Raw genomic sequence first — 20,803 nt, forward strand, 5'->3', positions numbered from 1 at the left:
GTCATTTTTTGTATTTGTTTTTCAATGAATTAATGAGCCACCACTAATTTTATTTATTTTTTTTGTGCTGTGCTACTCGGGTTAACACTAACAGTGCTGTGCTAGTCAGGCATTAGCCAAAGCAGTGGTGGGTGGCAATGATTGACTTGGGGTATCAGCCTACCACTCTCATCCTACACAGTCACCCATTGCTTGTATAACTTGGAATGAAACAAAAACAGCTTAAATAGCACACAATGTATGTTCACATGGAAAAATGATATGGTACAATTGTCCACTCACGATTGCTACAAGCATAAAGAGCCTTTAGAATAATACAAGTCTTCTCAGACCTCCAAGTGTCTGGATTGTAGGAATGCCTTTAGAGTGATGTATACCGTCAGGTGACTTCCCCGATCTTCGGTTGGCAAATCAGTTAGCAGCAATAAAGTGATATAATGCAACAAAGTGAAGTAAAAACCAAATAAAGCTCAGAAAAAAATGTATTCACTTACATGGAAGTTAATCACAACAAGTGTGCAGTATCACCACAAGTCCTACGCATTCCATCAACAATGGGACTTCCTCATGGACAGTCTTTGCAGTGCATACAGCTATGCTTTTATCTATCAATTGTAAGTGGCCAATTGTACCATATACTTTTTCCAAGTGTTCTTACATTCTGTTCTATGTTATGCCGTTTTTGTTCCATTTAGTAGGATCACCCCTATATTTTTTAGATTTGTGTGTTGAAGATAAGAGGATATCTTCAGGGTAGAGACTCAGCATAAACACTTTCTTTGTGAATTGTGAAATAAACTGTTGTTTGTATCTATATATAAATTGGAATGGATACAGTTCCACCATAAATTGGCATGGCTCTACTTTAGTTATCCCTCCGGTTGACAGCCAGGCTAATGTTGCCTGGGGACCCTCATTCAGCATTACACAATTCATAAACTGTCTAAAATCAAACCTTAGAGGGGGGCGTGGCCGAACTGCCGAGGAAAGCAGTTGCAAGAACCTAGAGCTCCGAGCGCCAAACGTCGGAAAAGCCGATTAAATTAAACAAAATAACATTCACTGACCTCCAAACAACAGCGGAGACCCCCCCTTAAGCAAAACACAATGGGGAAGAAAAATAAAAAACCGGGTCCAGACAAGCCTACCTCTGGGCGGACGATAGGCGAAATTTGGAGGCAAGCACGAGGCACGATGGAGCCTAATATGGCGGCCCTCCACGGCGGCTGTTCCGATTTCTCGGATGATCTCTCTGGAGACGCTGAGGACTACTACCTGACAGCCCCAGCCATAACATGGAAGGCCAAGCCCCAAACAACGGGAACCGACGGTGAGTTGGTAACCACGGGGGTTATGAAAGCTCTACTGGCAGAGCTTCAAAAGAATATATTGACAGATGTAACTGCCCTCAGGGGAGAACTGCAGGGCCTGACAGGCCGCATCAGCACACTAGAGACAACATCACAAGGACACCAGCAGGACCTATCGTCCCTGCAACAGGCGGTACAGGACTTACAAAGGCAGAACCAGATACATGAACGCCGCTATGCGGCCCAAGAGGATAGCAGAAGAAGACAAAATCTAAAGGTCAGAGGGCTCCCAGATGAGATACCTGAGACCGACCTGCCGCACGTTATGCGGCGCATGATAGCGGCCATGTTGCCACACGGACAGACCAAAGCTATCACACCCCTGTGGACCAATTTCGAATCCTTAAACCCCCCAGAGCACCACCTTCAGCCACAAGAGACACTATAATCACTTTCCGAAATGGGAAAGAGAAAGCAACAATTCTCACGGCCCTCCGAGGGAAAACCCCCATGCAGTTCGAAAACAGGGGACTGACCTTCTTTGCTGACCTGTCGGATAGCACCCTAGCCTGGCGCAGATCGCTCCAACCGCTCACATCTTTGCTCCAACGGTACGACATCAGCTACCGCTGGCGGAACCTTAGAACCCTCAGTGTTCAGCAAGGAACGGTCTCTCATCTGATTCACGACATCCAGGAAGCCCCTGACCTCCTGCGGACTCTGGGCATTCCACAGACCTCGCTCACTCAGGAAAGACTTCTTCACCCGACCACCCCAGCGCAGACTTGGGACACGGCAAAAATCAACCCGTTTATCCCAAGAGGCTCGACCCCTGAATCCTACGCTGCGGTCACCTCATAATACGCACAGCACCCCAGGGACTATATCATCTTTGGACGCTGAATGAAAGCCACCCCAGCAGACATCTCTGAGATGCTTGGACGCCCCACAAAGCGATCTATCACAGATAGGGACTGTACTCAAGCCTGCACATTTTACTCACCCTAGCCCACACGAACTGAAAGACGCCCCAATTCACCTTGGAGCGGTGGCTGCTCCCCACGACCAGTCAGAGGGACACAGCCACTTTCCGACAGCGGGAATAGGCTGAAAAGGTGACTCAACAAGATATCTCCTATTGATCCTTACACAAAGGTTGCAGCCGTGAGACCTCACATGTACCATGGTTTGCCTTATGTATGACATATGTTTGCCATTTGATCACTTGCCTTTTGCCTAATTTTTGTACAGTATTTTTTACCCTATCTTTCCCATGTGTAGGACTCAGAGTGTATATCCCTTATATGTCTCATGTGCAACTCAACCGCACTTAGACACAGAGCACAGCATGTCTGACTGCACTCTGGGTGCTACACACGCTGCACCAGTCGTAGTCTTACATAATTACTACCACCGACCCACCACAAGGACACAACGGCTATGGCACCACACTCAACACACATAGCTGTAAGACATAGCGTCACTGTGTACCTCTCCCAGCCGCATGAAGCGGCTATTAAGCAACATATCCCTCTTCAATAACACAGTCCGCTGACAAACCTAATGACCACACTAACCTACACACTGACAATCAACACTAGTATGTTCATCGTATATTACTAAAACTATAAAAATGTGCATTGTATATCATGGCTTAACGCTGTTTTAATATGTCACTCAGAACGCTGACAATTGTTGAAGGGGCTCTGTGAGAAATTGTACCGTCATACCTTTGCACCAACTCTTGGTTGTTTATCAAACTTGTTCTGTATTATTTTTCTTGTTTCAATGCACTAGGCACTAACATGAGGAAGCTAGGCACAAAGCCATTTGCCCTCGACTCAATTCTATAAAGAGATGTTTTAGCATGACCTTAACCCCTACCTTTTCCTAAGCCACGCTATCAATCGGTGGGCAAAGCGACTGTTCCTTCTAGGTGGTTAGGAAGTATACGATGTAAACCTGTTTGGTTTTTCGCTTTAAAAAAAAAAAAAGTGCAATGTCTCTGATGCCATGTGAACATATGTGAATGCCAATCGATCTGCACCAGCTATTGTGGCAGTGCAAATCGTATGTTTTATCTCTGCACGAACAAAATAAAGAATAAAAAAAAAAAATCAAACCTTAGAGTCAGCACCAGTGGATTCTGGGCACCATAAGCACTCCAATAATCTGAAGTCTTTATACTGCCAACAACAATAAAAGTATAAGCACTAAAACATTTTTTGTTTTGTTACCTTTAAGAACCACTATAGTGCCCCCCCCCCCCCCCCCCTGCCGGGCTCTAGGGTGAGGAAGGGGTTAATCCCTTACCTTTTTTCCAGTGCCGGGCTCCCTTGGCGCTGGGGACTCTCCTCCTCCTTTCCCCGTCATCGGCTGAATGTGCATGCGCGGCAAGAGCTGCGCACGCATTCAGCCAGTCCATAGGGAAGCATTCTCAATGCTTTCCTATGGACGCTGGCGTTTTCTCACTGTGAAAATCACAGTGAGAAGCGCGGAAGCGCCTCTAGCGGCTGTCAATGAGACAGCCACTAGAGGCTGGATTAACCCTATTATAAACATAGCAGTTTCTCTGAAACTGCTATGTTTATAGCAGAAAGGGTTAGTCCTAGATGTACTGCTGGCACCCAGACCACTTCATTAAGCTGAAGTGGTCTGTGTGCCTATAGTGGTCCTTTAACTTCCAATGCAGGCATTTTATGTGCAGTTTTCAAAAATGCCTCATTGCACATTTTTATTGTGAAGTGTTATGACTGTAGTACAAATGGGTAACATTACCAGAACCCATTCTCATATTCTTTGTTTTTGCTTCATTACCAGAACCCAGCCTCGTTAGCCTCCTTCATAAAAAATATTATGTAATTTTACACTATAATCCTACACAGTGAGCTGAGCCTGTATGCCAATGGCCAACCCCTCCATGCCATATGGTTATATTGGCCAGTCTGTACCCTGAGTAGCTGTATGAATAATCCCTTTGTTAGCTCCATATTAAATGTAGTCAATACAATGTTTTTGCATGCCCATATCCTATTATATATATGTATATCGTCTAACAAAATGCCAAAACAGAACACTGTCAAAAATGTAATGTTAACTTCATTAAATATTTATATAATTAAGAAATCTACCATATTTTTTTATATTCATACATGATGCAGTTTACACACAATACTGTGTTTATCCCTGTAAAAATTTACAAAGAAGGATACTAGTGTAGTAAAGGACTTCAGTTACACACCCAGAATGTCCTTTCAAATGACAGACCTTAGTTTATCAGTATTAGTTTTTTACTGTCTGCACCAACAGAACCTTTGTACAAAAGGCAGCCTTGTTTTTAAAATGTTTAGAACTTGTTGGGCTACTTAACCAGAAACCTGTAGGAGAATTTAGAAATTCTGATGTTTGGAAAGTACCCAGATTATGTAAAAACACACTTCAGAGTCTTCCCTTATGAGTCATTTGGCTGTGGAACAAACCAACCTAGCTGTAGATAAAGACCACTTAGCCAACTTGTCTGGCTTTTTTTTTTTTTTATAAACTCAATGAAAAGTCTCACACATCATTTTGGCCCATGTATGTTTAGATGTGTTTTTCACTGGGTAGTTGGCCTTGAACACAAGAAGCAATTTGCAATTTGCTTACAATGTATGCATTAACCTCTTCAGTTGGAATATGTATAAATATACAAATAAGCAGGGCCGCCACCAGAAATTTTGGGGCCCCTAACTCAGCTCAGGGTCTGGGCCCCCGGGGACCCGCCTCCAAATACCGCCCACTGGGTCCGCCTCCAAATACCGCCCACAGGAATACACACACAGACACAAACACACACACTGATACAAAAGGACACAGATACATACTAACAGACAGGGCCACCATCAGGGGGTGACAACCGTGACGGTTGTCACGGGCCCTGCGGTCCTGGGGGGCCCGGACTGCTTTGGCAGTCCAGGGCCCCACAATTACACTCTGCACATATATATAGCGATCATCGCTATATATATGTGCAGCCGCGGGCCCCCCGGCTCCCTGTATTTGCAGAGGGGGCCCAGCGGACTGCATGAGCACTTTCCAGCATTTCCCTGCGTCTAACTCCCGCAAGATGTGTGGTCGGTAGAGCGTTGCCATGGGTTACCATGGCAACGCTACGCGCGACGCGCAAACCACGTCTCGCGGGAGTTAGATGCAGGGAAATGTTGGAAAGTGCTCATGCAGTCCGCTGGGCCCCCTCTGCAAATACAGGGAGCCGGGGGGCCCAGAATGCCACCGGACCGGACCACCAGGGATCAAAGAATCTTCCCCCCTCCCTGAACAAGGTAAGAAACAGGGAGGGGGGAATAACGTTCATTACATTACATACATACACTAACACACACACTGCATTCATTACACTAACACACACACTGCATTCATTACACTAACACACACACTGCATTTATTACACTAACACACACACTGCATTTATTACACTAACACACACACTGCATTCATTACACTAACACACACACTGCATTCATTACACTAACACACACACTGCATCCACTACACTAACACACACTCTGCATCCACTACACTGACGCACACACTGCATTCATTACACTGACACACACTGCATTCACTACACTAACACACACACTGCATTCATTACACTAACACACACACTGTATCCACTACACTGACACACACACTCTGCATCCACTACACTAACACACACACTCTGCATTCACTACACTGACACACACACTCTGCATTTATTACACTAACACACACTCTGCATTCACTACACTGACACACACTCTGCATTAACTATACACACAGCATCCACTACACAAACATCCTGTATTCATAGTACACACACTACATCCACCACACATTTACATTCTGCATTCACTATTCAGAGACACTGCGTCTAAAACACACACTACATCCACTAAACACATTGCATCTAGTACACACAAAAAACTACATCCACTACACAAACACACTACATCCACTACACACACTGCATCCGCTACACAAACACATACTCTGCATTCACTGCACAAACAGTATCTAATACACACAAACACTACATCCATTACACACATTCTAATTCCACTATACACACCACATTCAGTCCTGCATCATTGTTTGCGGACTAGGTAAGAGTCCTGTGGGCGGAGTCGTGGGTGGGCCGGGGGGGATGGGGCGGGCCGGGGGGGATGGGGCGGGGGGGGCCCAGACCTTGTGCTTTGTCAGGGGCCCCAAAATTTCTGGTGGCGGCCCTGCTAACAGACACACATACTGAAACAGACATACACGCATACAGGCATACATACTGACACACACATACTGAGACATACACACAGGCATACATAGTAAAAGACAGACACATACTAACATACATACAGACACATGCATGAGGACATAAAGACACATATATACATACAGACACCGACATACATACAAACATTCATAGATACAGACATACAGACACTGACATCCATACACACATACATTCATAATGGCATACAGACATACATTCATACATACAGACTGACATACATACAATCAAAATAATGGTGGAATTTAACAATCACTTTTCAGAACAGTTTGATAAGTCTCCCCAAGGAGCCTGTATAGAGTTTTCAGGGGATAAAGACTTAATCTTTTTATAGAGGTATTACAGACGATAGTGTCAGAAGTAACACATATAAAATTTATTTTAAATATATTATCTTCCCTTAAAATTGATATATAGAGTATAAAACAATAATATGTAGAATGCATTACCATTACTATATCATATAGAATGTGACGGACACACACACACACTCAGACACACACACACATATACACTTACAGACACACACACACACACATTCAGACACACACACACATACACTTACAGACACACACATACACTCACAGACACAGACACACACAAATTATTACCTGGAGAGCTGGCATGGATCTGTCCATGGGGTCCAGTGGGGCTTCAGTGCGGTGGGCAGCAGAGTTCCTGTCAGACGCGGCGAGGGAGCTGTGTTCTCTCTGCTTCCTCACGCGCTGTCTACTAATGTCTACTAATCCCGGGAGCCGGAATATGACGTCATATTCTGGCTCCAGGCATCAACAAAAGGCGCACGAGGGAGGGAGCAGAGCAGAGAGAACACAGCTCCCTCGCCCCGTCTGACAGGAACTCTGCCGCCCGCCGGGGGGGTCCATTAGGTAGCCAGCGGTCTTATTACCATTTAGGTAGCTCAGGGATCTATAGCTGGACCCATTCTCTTCAATATTTTAATTAGTGATATTGCAGAAGGGCTTGATGGTAAGACTGCCCCCCACCCACAGACTGAGTCATACACACACACTGACTGACCCTTACACACACACACACAGACTGACCCCCACCCACAGACTGAGTCATACACCCACACTGACTGACATATACACACACACACACACACAGACCAACCCATACACACACAGACAGACCCATACACACACCCACAGACTGACCTATACACACACACAGACTGCCCCCCACACAGACTGACCCAAACACACAGACTGATCCCCCTCCACACACACATAGACTGAACCCTCACCACCCACCCACATACTGACCGACATACACACCACACAGACAGACCCATACACACACCCACAGACTGACCTGTACACTCACACAGACTACCCCCCACACAGACTGACCCATAACCCAAACAGAGACTGCCCCCACACACAGACTAACTCATACACACACAGAGACTGACCCATACACACAGACTAAACCCCCTCCACACACACAAACAGACTGACCCATACAAACACAGACTGAACCCCCACCACACACAGGCTGACCCATACACACACTGACTCACACTTACCAGCAGCTGCCTGGATGCCTCTGCGCAGAGCTGAGCTTCCTCTCCCTTTCTCTCACCTACACTGCTCTCTATGATCCAGGAGGAAGTTCTCCCTCTGGCAGCACATGGGAACTTCCATCTAGGGTTCCATACTTCAAAGAAAGATGGAGGAAGGGGCCCTGAAGGACCACCCACCTCTGTGCACTGCCGCCGGTCCAGAGGGTCCACCTGGCAAGTGAGAATCAGTGGTGGAGCTGACAGCATTGCTGCTGCAGCTTGTGAATGGAGACTCAATGCTCCCAGCTTCAATTGCAATTGGGGGGGGCACTAGGGAGGGAATTGCATGATGTAGGTGGCGGGCCAAGGCTCCCTCTGGTCCCCCCCTAGCGAGGCCCCTGCTGCCTAACCCATTCAACAATATTGGAAATTTAAACTCAAAGATTGCAGTTTATTGATAAGCCTTCTATGTGCGACAGTGTCAAAAGCCTTACTGAAATCTAGGTAAGCAATGTCTACTGTACCACTGTGATCTATTATTTTAGTTAGCCAATCAAAAAACTCAATAAGATTACTTAGGCATGATCTCCCTGATCATTGTTGTCTCTGATCTTGAAATCCATGTGATTTTAGATGTTCAACATTCCTATCCTTTAACATGGTTTCCATTACTTTCCCCACTAGTGAAGTAAGGCTTACTGACTGTGAAGAAACTACTCTTTGTGTTCGGTAATTTAGAAGAGTTTAGAGTTTAGAAGAGTAATTTAGAAGAGTTTTCTTCGTTCAGTAGATAAAACTACCGAACACCGACCACCCCACTGGCTCATTAACTACAAAGAAGACCGCAGATTAAGTGATCTTTCTGTGTGGCTGCCATTTGTATAGCCAAACGCTACGTGCGGGAGAAAATGGAAAAAAAGGGGCAGCGGGACTTGGTCGTCCAGTGTCTGGAACTAAAATTGGACACTCGACTTCCCGAACGCCGGTCAATTTCACGAACGCCTGCTTCTTTTCACTGACCAGCCAGGAGAGCGCTATTAGGTAGGTTTGTTCCCATGAACCAGGGTAACAGACGCTACCTATGAGCCAGGGGAACCGTTCGTGGATTTGTTCTGTTTTTAGACTTCCCGAAAGAGACCAACCGCACAGCATAATTTCATGGAACTCTTTCTAGGCAGGAGCCTCGTGTGCAGTCGGTCAAATTAAGACTTCCATGGAACTTCCGAACCCCTGAACCGATCTGGGTGATTTTTGAATATGTTGGTCCCCCAGATCAGGGCTATCAGGGGAAATGATTTTTGAGGGGTTTCCAGGGGTTTCGTGGCAATATGTGTTTTTTTTGGTGATAATTGAGTATAGTATAGTGCTTGACTCAATTATCTCCCAGGCACAGGAGAAGGATTATATTATTTTATGCTGGAGTGTCCTGAACCTGAGAGCAAATGTAACTGCAGAATGTATTTTGTCATTGTCCCCTCTCAGGTCCAGTGGGGAATGCCCCTGGAATATGTCACCGTAAATCCTGTACATTTGTAACTGCATATAAACCGGCCAGTTGGCCTGAATAAATTGATTCCTGTTGTACCCTTCATCTAGTCTAGGCTGATGTTTGGGTATCCGTCTGTCTTGCTTTGTGAATTTACTTGGATGCTGAGTTTCGTCGGGAGGATGTCCGAATCAACACCCAAACTGCGAGCTATAATCACTCAGCTTCTAGCAGTTCGGGAGGAAACAGAAACGCACCTATATTTGCCTGACTCCTTCCTACTACCTTTCTTGTGAATTGACACAACATTTACTAATTTACAGTCTTCTGGGACAACTCCTGTTAACAATGATTGTTTAAATAAATCAGCAAACAGTTTTGCTAGTACACCACCAAGTTCTTTTAATTACTTTGGGTGCATTCCATCAGGCCCCATCGACTTATTTTGACTTATTTGTCTTTACTTTTGACAGCTGAAATAGACCTTTTTCCTTTGTAAACTCCCATGTAAGGAAGTCATTTTTTCCTAATTGAGGTCCCTTTCCTTCATTATATACTAACATTTTACATTTCACATTCGATCGGTAACATATTATAGAGGATTTTTTTTATGGAGAATTTTAAATTGTGGGCAACGGGTACCCTTTTAAGCAATTCAGTGCAATTGCTGAAGACTTTGCTGCTTTCTACTGGCTGTCTGCCAGAGCAGGCCTGATCCCAATGGTCATATGTTTTCCAGAACGTAACAGAATGAATGTGTAATTTTGTCTCAAACAGGGAGGTCTGTGGAGATTGCTGCAGGTGGCAGAAGCTTGTTAACATGTTGTTTTTATAATATATTACTTTGTAGAGTTATGATTTTGAATGCATGCTTAGGAAGGATATATCGAACATTTTCTCTTAACTTGTCTTGAGCATGATTCATAGTACTCTACAATATGTCTAAACACAGCGACCTGCGTCTGTTGAAATACAACATCCAGCATACTCAGCTGGTTTATTACTTGTTCAGAATGCTAGAAAATAAAATTTGCCAACAGTTTCTATTGCTTAAAGGAAAACTATAGGCTATGAATACAAAACTGTATTCCTAGCACTATATCATCCTATAGTGCCCCCCACGCTCGCACGCCCTCCCCACCAGCAGCGCAGAAACCCTTAAGTCCCTTACCTGAATCAAGTGCCGATGTCCCTCGGCATTGGGTCAGGCTCTGCCTCCGATCCTCCTCCTCCCTTGCCGTCGGCCGTAGTTGGGGACCTAATGTGCAATGCACATGTGTTCACATATATTTACTATATGTTTTTAGCAGAATCTGGATGTCCTCATAAATAGCGACTGTTAGGCCACTGAAGTGGTCTGGGTGCCTATAGTGTCCCTTTAATGTTGATTTAGTCTGATATTTTTTCTTTTTTTGTTCTATTTTATAACATGAGTAAGTTTGTCATGATATTATTATTGTTGTTATTCTGATTTATAAGTATATTGATGGAGGTTCTATTTACAAAGATACAACCTACTGACAACTATTGTAAAGTAAAGTGGGCTAAAAAAGTAGCAGTTTAAACTGTAAGTAGTAGTCAGACGTTATAAAAAAATGCTAGGTAGAGGAAAACAGGGGTTGAGAAGGGAGCACAAGGGCTGCAACCAACTTATCCATTGTAGCCATACGCTGTAGAGAGAATACAGGGGCTATAGAGGAGGGCAAAGGGACTGAGAGGTGGGACAGGGGCTGAAAGTGGGGACATGGGGCTGTAGAAGGGGTGGGCAGGGGCTGTAGAAGGGGGGCAGGGGCTACTTTAAAAAAATGTTGACAAGAAAAATCTCCCTGCTCTGGTGCCCTAAGGCAGCCACCTGTGCTGCCTTATGGACGCGCCGGCCCTGATAGTCACCAGAACCACTACAGCTTAATGTAGTTGTATCTGGTGGCCCTACAGTATTAGCTTTGTAAAAGGCAGTGTTTACATTGGTGGCTAATAACTATAGTATCAGTCACTCAGACGGCTGCTAGAGGTGCTTCTTAATCTAGTTCTACACAGTGTGCAGCACTGGCATTCAACGTTTCCATGCACTGCATGGAGACGCTAAACATTCCCCTTATGGATGAATTGATTCATTGCATCTCAATGAGGACATGCTGAATGGCGCCGCGTGGCATTATGCCGCAAAATAGCCTCCCAACACTTTCCTATGGGAAAGGATTGGGTTGGCTGAGATCATCAAGATTGATGATCTCAGACATGGATGCGGAGCCAAACACAGTGAGACTGGCGCGGTGTGGGAGAAAAGGTGAGTAAAATCACCATTTTACTGCACAGAGAGGGGGCCAGTCACCTAAACAGCCAGTTTAACACTGTAGTATCAGGAATATTCTGTGTTTGTATTCTGTCACTATAGTTTTCCTTTAAATTTGAAATTTACATTTAATTCAGTTTGAATTCTGGCTTTAGTAAATAGCCCTGATAGAAAAGAAAAAATATAACTGAAAGTCAAGGAATATAATTTACTAGTTTTAATTTCCCAGAAAGTTACCTTTCTTTCCCTTTATACATTTTCAAGTTGCAACAATGTGAATGATATAACACTCAAAGACCTGCATGGAGAGAGCTAAGAGGTATACCCATACATTTAGCTCTCTTTTAGCATTTACAGCTGAACATCATAATTCTAGTGGTCAGTGACAGCTTTACACCCCCAACTATTTTTGCAATAGTACAGGACTCATTGCAACAAGGGAGAAAGGAAACCACCAGAGCTGAGTTTAGGGATGGAAGGTCTATAAATAGTAACGCACATTTTTGCTGAACACCAATGAGTGGGAATTGGTTATTGCTGATATTTAGAATATGTAAATATGAACAAATACAAGTGATGATTAGACACAAAAGTATGCCGAATTTTAATAAATATTTTTAATGATTCCAAGTTGTGTATCCACTTAAACATTTGTAGGTTGTCTGGGATAGATACAGAAGTGCAAAAAAAAAAAAAAAAAAAAACATTTCTACCTGCTGTTTATATCTACTTTTTTTTACTGACAAATGAGAACTGAAAATGACTCATTACTCATTCATTATCATATTTATGCATGATTAAGCATGTGTATGTAGCCTTGTCATGGATGATATTTGTGCCATTTGAGATTATAAGATATGTTTCAACAATATAAAGTGGTGCATACATTTCTCTGATTCGTAAATTGTCATGTACGCTTTTCACATTCTAAAAAAACGTATGGAATATCTCATAAATCATTTGAAATCTTCATGCTTAAAAGATACAGCTATGAGAGCTCTATCTAATGGCTTAAAATATTTTTTTTAGAAAAAGGAACAACACCAGTATTTAATATTTTCTTGCACTTGTTATGGTGGGAGAGGTCTTCCTTACTGAGAAGATCTGTCTCTGCTGCCTTTGACACTGTTGATCATGCTCTCCTTCTTCAAACTCTTCAATCACTCAGTCTCTGTAACTCTGTCCTCTTGTAGTTTTCCTCTTATCTCTCCATACTGCCTCTCTTGGCAAACTTATTACCTCTTTTGGATTCCACTACCACCTGTACGCTGATGACACCTAGATATATTTCTCCTCCCAGACCTCTCCCCTGCCGTCCTGCAACGTGTCACTACTTTCTTCCATCTCTGACTGGATGTTCTCCAGCTTTCTGAAACTCAATCTCTTTAAAACTGAGCTCCTTGTCTCTCCTCCTTCTAATACTGATCCTCCTCTTTTGCTCTCCCTTCAAGTTAGTGGTATTCTCATCAGTCCATCCTTGCAAGCGGGCTGTCTTGGCGTCTTACTTGATTCTGGCCTCACCTTTGAGCCTCACATCCAGTATGTTACCAAATCCTGTAGATTTCATCGTAAAAGCATAGCTCGAATCCGCCCCTTTCTTACGCAAGATGCTACTAAGGAGCTTGTCCATGCTCTAGTAATTTCTCGCATGGATTATTGTAACCCTCTCCTAATTGGTCTTCCTAAAAGCTGTATTGCCCCGCTACAGTCTGTAATGAATGCTGCCGCCAGACTGATTTTCCTCTTCAGTCGGTCCTCTCACACCTGTGTCAGTCCTTACATTGGCTTCCTGTATACCGTAGGAGTCAATTTAAAGTACTAATCCATACCTATAAAGCATTGAACAATTCTAACCTCTCTTATATCTCCTCACAGATCCATAGGTATGCCCCTTCTCGGTCTCTCCGCTCTGCCCATGACCTTCTCCTAACCGCTGCTCGCACCCGTACGGCCAACTCACGCTTGCAGGACTTCTTGCGGGCGGCTCCCTTCCTATGGAATAGCCTGCCTACCGCTATCAGATTAGTCTTCAATCATTTAAGAAGTGCCTTAAAACCTATCTCTTTAGGAAAGCTTATGGTCTCCCAGCGCTATATAAATTGCAATAATAATAATAATATTTATATGCTTTAAATGTCCTTTTCTTATTTTTAACCTCTTGGTTTTACTTTCCCCCTAAACCACATTAGTTTGAATTTCTTTTTTTATATTTATTACCCAATGGTTCATACTTAGAAATATACCTTTCTAATATTTGTTTATTATATTAAATATTATAATATGTGTTTATATATATTATTGAAATTGTCCTTTTAAAGTTATACATTATGGGCAGTGGTGTGGGTTTAGACACAGTTTTTGGGGTTTAGGAGTAATGGTGGGGACTAGGGGCAGTGTTTGGGGTTTAGGAGCAGTAGTGGGAGGATAGAGGATGTAATGGGGGCATAGGGGTTATGAGGCTGAAGTGGCGGGGGTTAGTCATTGTAGTGGGGCAGATAAGGAGCTTTAATTAAAGGGGGAAAAAACAAATGCAGTTTTTCCCCCTTCCCTGAGGCTTAACTTGGGCCAGGGAAGGAGGAATCCTGATCCATGGTGGTCCAATTAGAAATGCAGCTTGTGTGTCCCCCTAGTGGGGTACCCCAGCTCCTTCTGGCTGGTGCCAGTAAATGTATTAGAGTGTTGCCATGGTAAACCAGATCAGAGTGTTCTCATTATGTTAGGACTAAATTTGGTAGTTTCGACGGCGTTCTGTCTAAATGACAGGACGTTTGGGAATACTGACAGGAAGCATTGCGAGATCACGGAGGAAAGGTAAGAATTGTGGGGACATTTCTCTGACCACAGGAAATGGAGCACACTTTGCTCCTCCGCTAGTCATAGATGGTCAGGCGTAGGAAGCCTCCATGAGACAAATAGTCCCTACATGGTCTTATGTTTTAAAGAAAACTAGAGCAGACAGGAAGAAATGAAGAACAGATCCTGAGAGAGGGAGAGAAGAGGAATCGATTGGGGAAAGGTAAGTTCGGCATGACAGTGCCGCTTTAACCTATAAATTCACTTGATTTCTCTCAGCAAAGTATGGGAAACCCTGAATAAGGATTCCTTGTGGGAATTAGGGTCAAAACGGGAGTATTCAGTGGAGTCTTCCAAAGTCTAAGAGAGACTCACCCAGGAATGGAGAAAATGTGTGCTAAAGGATGGTGCCCACCTAGATGCACCTCAAATCAGGTTTAGTTTGCTCGTATTGCTAGTAAAACGTTTAGTGAATATATGAGACATAGTACATGTGTCTTAGTCTTAGTGAGGTATAAACAGTACGTAACTAGACACTGTAAGCACACAGTCAATATCTGGACCTCTCCTTTACTCTTAGGGAGAGACCATAATTGTATTGACATCATGACAACAAAGAGTTACTCAGTTAAGAATGGCACATATCAACTTTAGCGTAATCCTAGTGTGTGCTCTTTCTTAAGGCGCCAGTATAGAGCTGAGGCTGCTCGCTCTCTTATGCACATGGAATTTCCCTGGCATTTACATCTTCACTATCCTTAAGGGTGGCCTTGTTTTGATATGCATACGGGAATTTTTCTTTTAAGTAAGTAATCCAAAGCTTTGTACAGGACATTGGAATGTGAATGCAGTTGTGCATTTGGGTGTAGTGTTGGCATTGAAATTCAGGACTTTGTTTGTATATGATGTTGGTGTTTGAATGCAGGGGTCTGTTTGTATGTAGTGTTGGCATTTGACTGCAGGGTTGTTTTGTGTATAGTGTGGGCATTTGAATGCTAGTATTTATGGACATATACACATACACTGTCACACAGATACAAATACACACTAAAATGCAGATACTCAAACATACTGACACAGATTAACACACACTGACACACACTCACACAGCTACACACATACACCTACACACAGACACAGATACACACATTGGCTCACACGAACACACACACACACACACAGCAGTCATAATATACATATTTGTATACACCCTCTGCTGTCATATGTTTTGGGTGTAGAAGGTTCTCTGGTGTCCATTAGAATCTGGCTGCTGCCTGAAGCTGGTGAGAGTCTTGGGCTGATGGTAGACTGCTACTTCCTCTCTCTTTCCCCAACTCTTTCTGTTATCCCCTCACCCTTCCCACACAGTGTTCTGTAACCAGGTAGGAAGTGATCAAAGATGCCCATTGGGTGTCCCTAAGTGTGAGAGATGCTTGATGGGCTCACCAGCCTGAGGACTCCTGTGCAGCTACACCAACTACACTGCAAGTATTGCTGCTGGTGGATTTTTAAGTCTTCCTCCTCTTTTTCGCCCTATTGGTCACTTTTTCAAGATGAAACGACCATTGAAATAAGAGCATGTAATTAAACAATGTATACACACACATTATGAATGTAATAATGATACATCCACATCGGATCCTGTCCCACTATTTAGACTGTCAAGCAACTCAGAGCCTGGAGTTTTATATAACATATACAAGCTTTTGCTAATGGAAATATGGATAATGCAATACTGCAGAAAATGATCACTGTTTTTCTTTCTTTCTTATAGGTCTCCGTCACTTATCGATCCTAAAAATGGTAGGACTTGGTGCTGAAGCCAATGGTGTCTTAGAACTGTATCCTATTAATGGTAAGAAGTCACTTTAAACTTTTAAAAATCAAAACTGGGGTTGAGTCACTAAACTATGGATTGTGGTAAACGTAAACAAATAATAATGTAAAAATTTAGCTTGAAACAACTTATGAAACATTCTTACATTTTACTATTGAATACAGTGAATCCAGCCCATCAGCAGAGTACGCAGATAGGGAGAAAGAACAACTGTCATGCGCTGTCCTACACTCGTGATCCCTGTTGGTCAATGGTATTGACAACCGGTGTTAAAAGGTTGTCTGTAAAGTAGAGGCCTATTAGCTCCTGTGTAGCTTTAAAAGGCCATGCCATCATCAAGGTACAACCAACATTAAGAAATTAAATTAAAAAACAAAAAGCAAGCAAGAGGGTCGTGAAGACCCTCTTCGATAACTACAACCTCCAGTGCAGTGGATTATTGGTTAATGAGCCAGGCTCTTTCCATCATGCCATAGGCTCTTGGATGTGGGATACATTGTATATTCTAAGTACTGGAGGCCACAGGACCTTATATTAATCTGATAGAAAATGCCTATGCTCTTGCCTACTAACGTATTGGCAGCCCCAATCCCTTGGTCTGTAAAGGCGCCTAAACATAGAAAAAGTAAGGAAAAATATGTAACACTACCTCGCCATTAGTAACTTGATTCAGCAACTATTCTTCAAGTGTGTTTCACTGGGTTCCAGTAAGTGTAGCGTTGGACTTTTTAGTCAATAGTAACTAAAAAACAACATATAAATACCAGCTTTTCCAGGACTTAAACATATCCAGTCCCAAAAGTAAAAACTTCAAAAAATGTTGGTTCTTTAAAATTATGTTACAGTTTGGCAAAACCAAGGGAGATGTGTTTCATGTGAGCAACTCACACAAAAAAATAGGTCAGACACCCACCCCTTTTCTCTTGGTACTACAGCACCAGAATGATGGCCAGTAATCCTGGCGCTTAAAGGAACACTATAGTTTTAGGAATACAAATCTGTATTCCTAACTCTATAGTGTCCCTGTCCCGACTCTTAGGTCACCCTGGTGCATTAAAATTGTAAAGAAAAAATAAGATAGAATAAACAAAGATTTAGTTACTCTTTTCCACGCCCAAGCCCCCTCAGTGTCATTAAAGGGTCACTGGAGGCACCCAGACCACGTCAGCTCATTGAAATGGTCTGGGTGCACTTAGTGCGGCAATGCTTCCTGAATTGAAATGGACCTTTGGTCCGGTATCTGACGCTGGACATCCTCACGCTCTGCATGAGAACCTCCAGCGTCAGATTTTCCCCCATAGAAAAGCATTGATTCAGTGCTTTCCTTTGGGAAGGTCTAACGCGCATACTGCATTTGCCGCGCAAGTGCATTAGAGCCAGCTGGTCGCGGGATGTCCGAGGGGGTGGAGTGTCGGCCCAGCGCCGAGGAACATTGGCACTGGGATAAGGTTAGTAAATAAAAGGTTTTTAACCCTTTATTCACCTGGCTGGGAAGGAGCGAGGGAGGGGGGAGGCAGGGGAGCGATAGTGTAAGGAATAAGATTTGTATTCCTGGCACTATAGTATCCCTTTAAGGAGGCATGGCCTCCTCCACCTATGTCCTATGCTCGTCATAGAGGGGCACACCGCATACTTTTTTGCCCGTGGAAGTGCTTCTTGTGGCTGTCATACTTAACCCTGCGAGGTGTAAAAACTTTTACATTGCATGGTTAAAAGGACAGGGACACTGCACCCAAACTATTTCATTGAGATGAAATGTGCATTCCCCCACATTCCAAAGGGTACTCTTTTCTTCTGGCACTACATATTGCAACCTCCTAAATAGCAGAATGTCAGTGGTGTGCCCAATCACACATAAGTGACCCAAATAATTATAAGCCCATATACCCTTCATGTGTCTAAATATATATTGACATAGGGATAGTTTTTTTTTTTTTACTTTCCATAACTTTAAATGTAAAAGAAATAGAACAAAAAAATAAGTGTAATGCATAATAAAAAAAAACATCTAATGTATAAAGTAACATATTATCATAGACACTGGTCTGACATCCCCCCAAAAAACATTGTAAAGCAATATAAAATAGCATATAAAGGATGAATCAAGATGGCTGTCCGATATACAGGGGAACCACTAGAAAGCTTCAATAAATGTACAGCTTAACTGACTGAAGAAGTGTTCCTCAATTTTAAAGTAAATCTCAGAATTACCATATATTGCACTGAAAAACACCTTAAATAAACAGATAGCAAAAGTGTAATGTGCAGCACTGCATCTCTTTAAAATAGTGAAACAAACATATAAAAAGATTTTACAATGTCAAATTATGAGGCCTAACAGAAAGTCTCACAGTACGAGCTGTATCACTGAGCAGCACCACCTTGAAACCTCCTATCTGATCAATCCATGTTTTTGACAGGTAAGCATCTCCTATAATTTGAACGTATGCAAGCAGGACAGAAAGGGGACAGTGCAGATGGTGGCATGACAGTGATTAGCGCACACAATTAGTTGTAATAATAAGTCCCCATCAGGATTGTCAGAGAACTGACATACGGTAAGTGCTATCATAGGAGCCCAAAAATTCACTTTTACACAAACTGTAGGACACCACACTCCTGCCTCATGGCCCAGGTGCTCCAGACCCAGGGCTGCCAAACCCCAATATAGTAAAATAGTAGACAAAATAAATCAGGTCCAGGCATCTGGATACCACAGATTGCAGCTTTATTAAAACAGAAAAAGAAGCAACGTTTCGGCCTACACAGAGGCCTTTGTAAATTTGTAAATTCACTTTAAGGCTGAGAGTACTGGAGTAATCCATCCTCACTGCTCTTGGCATATTATTGTTGTCCAAACACAAACATGTTTGCACTGATAATGTAAAAATCTAATTTGTGCATTATTAATGTGGCTGCAGAGAGCCTGTGCTATGGTTGAAGGGAGAGCCATGTTTTTTCAAACTGCCTCAAAACAGCTTGACACGTAAAACCAGGGTACAGTGTCATAATATCATTGCACCAAAACCACTTCAGTGGGCTGTCGTGGTTATGGTGCCTAGAGTTTTCCACTTGAGGGCAATACTTTAAACAGCCCCTCTTACCTACACGTAATAAAATGTCCATATCAGTGTATTAAGCAATATGTACAAATTCAGAAAATATTACTAGCTTAGCATCTCTGAAAATATATATCTTGTATTTTCCTAACAGGAAGCTCCAGTGTAGACCGAGAAGATTTTACTTCCAACTTGGTGAAAGACATAAGAAATTATTTTCAAGTAAGCCCAGAATATTTTTCCATGCTTCTGGTTGGAAAAGACGGAAACGTAAAATCCTGGTATCCTTCCCCTATGTGGTCCATGGCCATAGTTTATGATTTAATTGACTCTATGCAACTTCGGCGCCAAGAAATGGCCATTCAGCAGTCACTGGGTATGCGTTGCCCTGAAGATGAGTATGGTGGATATGGTTACCATGGCTACCATCACCAAGGATATGAAGAAGGTTATCAAGACGATTATCGACACCATGAGGGATATTACCATAGATACCATGACTAACAAACAAGATTACAATGACCGAAGACTAAAGTAATTTTAATGTGTTAAAAAAACAAAACCTTACATTTTTTGTTGTTCTTTCTTAATCACAACTATAAAAAAAGTAGTAGATAGTTTTGCATATTGTTTTAAGAAACTGGATGAGACCATGACTGCTGTTTAATAACATTCGTTTTTTCCTTTTTTTTTTACTTCAAAAATTCATATTATAGAATTATGATTTTTGCTCAATTCCTTACTTAGGGAAATGTTTTTGTATTTTTATTTTTAAAAATATTTATTTCAAATAATATTTACGTTCCATGTTTCTGAATAGATTTGAGAAGCAAGTCATCTAAAACAATTATGCAATACTGGGTTATGACACAGATGTCCAGCCTTGGCCTTATAGCTGTTGGTGGAGTATATTTATTTTCAGAGATTTATGGGAAATATAGTCCAATAAAAGCTAAGGGTCAAGGCTGAACATCATTGGATTATAAGAAGCAGTGCAGGCATGGTAATTTGTCACCTGGGCAAAAAGGAATGCCTATGAAGGACCTTCCTACATTAGGGGAGGTCACAGAATCCCCCTGTTGCCAGTGACTGCCTGTAACAGCTGTTGAAGGGGAAACTCAGGGGTCAGGATAATGCTGTGCCTATATAAGATTAAAACACTTGTAGTCTGTTT

General features: G+C 42.7%; 1 protein-coding gene across 2 annotated transcripts in view; it reads left to right on the plus strand.

The window, feature by feature from the left end:
* The window catches only part of CCDC80 (coiled-coil domain containing 80), a 119,183-nt gene extending 98,851 nt beyond the window's left edge, over nt 1-20,332 (plus strand). For both annotated transcript variants that reach the window (XM_063450147.1, XM_063450146.1), the window contains 2 exons: nt 16,508-16,588; nt 19,784-20,332. In XM_063450147.1, the coding sequence (XP_063306217.1) occupies nt 16,508-16,588; nt 19,784-20,133 (431 nt within the window). In that variant the 3' untranslated portion in view covers nt 20,134-20,332. The remainder of the gene's footprint in view (nt 1-16,507; nt 16,589-19,783) is intronic.
* The last annotated feature ends 471 nt before the right edge of the window (nt 20,333-20,803 follow it).

Source organism: Pelobates fuscus, chromosome 1 (genome assembly GCF_036172605.1).
Source record: "Pelobates fuscus isolate aPelFus1 chromosome 1, aPelFus1.pri, whole genome shotgun sequence".
Lineage (NCBI taxonomy): Eukaryota > Metazoa > Chordata > Amphibia > Anura > Pelobatidae > Pelobates > Pelobates fuscus.